Consider the following 4,810-nt stretch of genomic DNA (forward strand, 5'->3'; position numbering starts at 1 on the left):
GTTGACAATGTTGGACATTCACCTCTTCTACGGACCATAATGGTATCATATTGCTTTATGAACATCTGCAGTAAGTTATTTGGTAGATTTATAATACATTTAGATTTTCGAAAACAAGGGACCAAAGAATATGCCTGATCTTTCCTTCTCCTTTGCTTGAAGTACTGGTCATATAAGTTCTACATTTTAGGATTTACGGAAGACACCTCCCATTCAATTTTGAGAATTGTTTGCTTTGTCGTGCCAGAAGTACGGGACTTTAAACGTTAGCTATCGCCATTTTTCATATATCACAATATTTCACCATTTTTCATATTTCGCATACTAACTCGAGTGTGACTGATCTGTTTTCCATTTAACTTCTATAATTGTTTGGGATGACAAAAGAAAGCTTCTTTTCGATTTTTATAAATTTTCTGTGTTCTCATTATATTGTTGATGGACATAAATTGTCAGATCTTACGCATTCTTTATGGACTAAAGGTATCCTTATGCGTGTCTTTTGTGTTTGTTTGCCTTTGATTAAATGCCAGCTAAATATCACAGTTTTTCTTTCGCCTTTGTCACATCTACTTTTTAACGTCCCTCGTGAGCTTCATATTAATAAACTACGATTTAGACGCAAGAAATTTATAATATGTTATTTAAAATCATTTCGTTTTTATAAAATTATTATTATATTGTCTTTTATAGACTCATTAGATCAAGCATGCAGAAACATACTTTGAAGTAAGTGCAATATCAGGTTGAAGTCTATAAAACTACATCTAAGGGTACATGCAAGTATTCATGACGAGAAAGATGAAACATCCTTATCTCAAATATTTCGTATCTATTTTCAGAGGGTAAAGATAAAAATCAATTTTGACTTTTCTATTTTGAACAAACAACACAGTTAACCTGATGATTGTTATGGTATGGTGGACACGGTAGAGGTCCACATTTTAAACCAACAACATACAACATGAGGCCACCTTCACTCTTTTCTCCAGAGGAAACATACTCTGGATTATTGTCCACACAGATATAAGACGAAGCAGTATCACCTTCATGACCGCCACCAAGAAGACCATTATATTCTTCTATCCAACCGGAGTAGCAGGAATGTCGTCCAGGTATCATAATTGAAGATGAGGCATGGGTATTTCTACATACCGCACATGGAATATCATTATATGCTGAATCATGAGCAAATCCGTTAACTTGATATTCAGCTCCAAAGAGTAAACTCCAGCTGCTTGTAAATGACATGTTAGATAGTTCAGGATCTTTAGGTAGACATAGGGTATTAGCGGGTCCACCATAACGAGTGGCATAGGTGATATGATTGTAACGCTGTCCAGCAGCATATCCTGTTAAAAACAAAAAATCATGCAAAATGATTTTAGTTTATAGCATCCCAGATAAAGTTAAAATATAATACCGTTCACACTTAACAAACCATGTGACATAAAAATCGAAATGATTAAAGCAATACCATGAAGAATTCGCCACTTTTTATTTACTTCATCATGTTCATTGACATCCCCTTCATTCTGTTTTTCTGATCAATGTTAAATAAGTTTTGGCAATACATTTAATCAATTAAAGTAAATTAAGACGACGACGCCGTGTTAAGATTAAAAAAAACCAATGTTGATGGGATAGTTATTTCGTAATATCTCTTGTGGTTCATTTGTCGTGTACTTTCTACTTTCAACATTTACCGCATTAATTTATATCAAAGGAAATGGAACTTCATTATATCAAATATTAAAGTCCGTAGGTCGATCTATTACCGATTGAATATGTGATCAGATATTAATTTAATTGAAATTACATATCATGGAAAACTGCAAATTCTGTCCAAATAGCCTCATTTTGAGTTCTGGTCATTAATATAACGGGTTTGGTCTCATGCAACATTCAGTATGTGCATGTCCTAAGTCAGTAGACTTTAGTTCACTGCTTTTCGTTCGATCAGTCTATCATATGTTTTATAAATTTTGGAATTATTAAGAAACTAAGGTTTCAACTCCCTCAGGCAAAGTTGGCTTCAGATGGATTTGGCTATTTGTTTTAGGTATTTTTTACATATAGCTCTTCAACGGTTTCGGTACTTATACATCTTCGCATTTCAAATGTTTGGCTTTGAGCGTTCCTGATGAAAGTACATCCAGAAAAGCGCTTCGGACGCAAAAAAATTATTAACCGTGTTGTTTTCAATTTTTTACTTAAATTGTTTTTTTTTTAATAAGGTCAGAGGTTTTCAGAAAATGTTTCACATTTTCATGTCGGAGCCTTTCAGCTTATATTCCAAAGATTACCAAAGCGATATGTCTCAAAAACTAATACTCTTAGTGCATTGGAAACCCCGTTATAAACTGACAACTGGTATTTACTCAAGATATGCAGCTCACTAGAAATATTTATATGAACAGATATCGAAAATCAAGATTTATATGATTACTTGTCAACAACAACAAAAAAAGAGGATCAGAAATGATCACGGAAATCTTTCCATTTAATTTATTATTCGTGTTAGGTTCTTTCTTGTTTGACCGTTTTTAACGATTATCGATCATGATTACAGAACAATAAAAAAAATTGTCGCATGCAATTAACAGACAGTTCACTTTATAACCATTTAGTATTTCTTGGTGTGAGCCAAGATTCTGTGGTGAAGCCCGCACTTTGACCGATAATGGTTTACTTTTACAAATGGTGACTTTGATGGAAAGTTGTCTTATTGACACTCATACCACATATATTTATAACTATATCTATGTTCTGTTTTGTTACTTTTGATTTGCATATGTTATATCTCCCTATTGATACGATATTCCCGGGCTTGAATTTCCTATCATGATTTTCTTGATAGAGGGTTGCTGCTCACAAGGAAGCTTTTAAACCAAGAGGTCCAAATGGTGAAGTTGAAATCATCACTTCGTAAGTATCACGGACGCCATCACGAGTTGGTTGGTTTATGCAATATCCGTTTCACAAATGATATCGGATACGTACCCTTACGTCGTTACTACAATCCCCTTCCCTTTCAGGAATCTGACCTCCCGAATTAGACTATTTACCGGATTTGTTATCACATAGGCAACACGACGGGTGCCACATGTGAAACAGAATCTGCTTACCCTTCCGGAGCACCTGAGATCACCCCTAGTTTTTGACGGGGTTCGTGTTGCTTATTCTTTAGTTTTCTATGTTGTATCATATGTACTACTGTTTATCTGTTTGCCCTTTTCTTTTTATGTTTATGTTCGATTTGTGAGTTTTGACTGTTTCTCTTTTATCGAAGATCTTGTCAAAGTTTATAAAATATTATTCTTTTCTTTTCTGTATTAAATGCATAAAGAAAACACAAAACTTACCTGAATAAACAAGTTCAGTATTTGTGCCTTCACATTGAGTTCTTCCCCATCGAACATATGTGGATCCGTGATCTGTAAATAACAATGGAAAGAAATGTATAAATGTATACGTAAATGGGGCTTTTAAAAAAATAAAAAACTTGAAAACGAAAAACAAACACGTCGAAAAATAAGTACATTTTTAATTTAATTGTTCATGTTGAGAAATAAGTAATTTTACTGCCTATGTTCCTTTCCGAAAGATTTTCCAAAACTCTACCATGTTAAAATGTTAACTACTAGAAAATATTACAATTATTTAAATAAAGGAATAACATATGAGTTTGCTATGTGTTTGTTGTCGTTACCAAATAGACAGTTTTTCATGAACTCCACTTAAAAATTAGCACTAGCACAAATCTACAAAACATTGTAAAAGGAGCAAGAAAGATTGGAAAATTGTAGTAAAAATATCGTATATACACGTATTGGTATATAGCACGTCCTATTCCGTAATTTGACCTTGCAATGACACGTTCAAAACTAAACTCGGTTTGTCAGTCATAAAAAGTATCAGGGTTATAATTTGATACGCGCTTTTTGTCTACATAAGACTCATCAGTGATGCTCAGAATGAGATAGTTAAAAAGCCAACCAAGTATAAAGATGAACAGCAGTGAGGGCAGCAAATTCCAATAAGTTGTGCCAAATACGGCTTCAAGCGTGCATGTACCAATAGCTATTGTAACTTTAACAAATCAGGATAAATTAATGTTTTGATAGTGGGATAGTATATTTATTTTAAACTGTACGTTAATTTGTCTTCGTCCTCTTTTTGTAGTTAGTAATAGTATTATGAAATGTGTGTTTTTGCAAAAAATAATGTTTAAACCTTTTTAGACTTACCCTGCCTTGTTGCCATTTTAGATTCCAGATCCAAGACCTTTTGTGTTAGCAGCTGGTTTTGCTGTTCTAAGTTGGCCAAACGAACAATAGCATCTGGGTCATTTAACAAGAGACGTTTGTTTTCATGGTTTAAAGCACATACACTACATTCCAGAAATAATGCAAAAGTTAACAAATAAAAGTAATTCATTTTATTTGTTCTTTCAAAGACTAGGCATGAAAACTAGTATCAAATTATCACGCTTATACATTGAAGATAAGACTTATGTGAGGAAAGTGCAAAGTTTATTCAGATCAAATGTTGAACTTATAGTATTCGTAAAACAAGATTAAATGCCACACTTACTACTGGCCTTATTTCATGGCTGCATTAAATGAATATGTGCATGCATATTAATGATGATAATAAATAGTTAACTAGAATGTGTCAACAGAACACAGATGCCCTTTTCGCACTTTTATTTCTTTGTTTAAATAACCGTGAAATTGGGATCAAAACTCATACTTATTATTAAAACTAAAAAGAGTATATCAAAGTGAACATGCGTACTAAGTTTCAA

At 33.2% G+C, this 4,810-nt stretch overlaps 1 protein-coding gene across 1 annotated transcript; it reads right to left on the reverse strand.

The window, feature by feature from the left end:
- Positions 1–614: 614 nt before the first annotated feature.
- LOC143074668 (uncharacterized) lies at positions 615–4,487 on the reverse strand. The gene is made up of 3 exons (XM_076250014.1): positions 4,251–4,487; positions 3,366–3,437; positions 615–1,352 (listed from the first exon to the last, which is right to left on the reverse strand). Exons 1-3 carry the CDS (start codon positions 4,438–4,440, stop codon positions 874–876), a joined length of 741 nt encoding a protein of 246 aa, XP_076106129.1. The 5' UTR covers positions 4,441–4,487; the 3' UTR covers positions 615–873.
- Between the last annotated feature and the right edge of the window lie 323 nt (positions 4,488–4,810).

This window comes from Mytilus galloprovincialis, chromosome 5, assembly GCF_965363235.1.
Source record: "Mytilus galloprovincialis chromosome 5, xbMytGall1.hap1.1, whole genome shotgun sequence".
In the NCBI taxonomy this organism is placed as follows: domain Eukaryota; kingdom Metazoa; phylum Mollusca; class Bivalvia; order Mytilida; family Mytilidae; genus Mytilus; species Mytilus galloprovincialis.

Coding starts and splice junctions, on each gene's coding strand:
- LOC143074668 (XM_076250014.1), bottom strand. CDS start 4,440: ATGAATTACTTTTATTTGTTAACTTTTGCATTATTTCTGGAATGTAGT. Junction 3,438..4,250: donor TAAAATGGCAACAAGGCAGG/GTAAGTCTAAAA, acceptor TGTTATTTACAG/ATCACGGATCCACATATGTT. Junction 1,353..3,365: donor TACTGAACTTGTTTATTCAG/GTAAGTTTTGTG, acceptor TGTTTTTAACAG/GATATGCTGCTGGACAGCGT.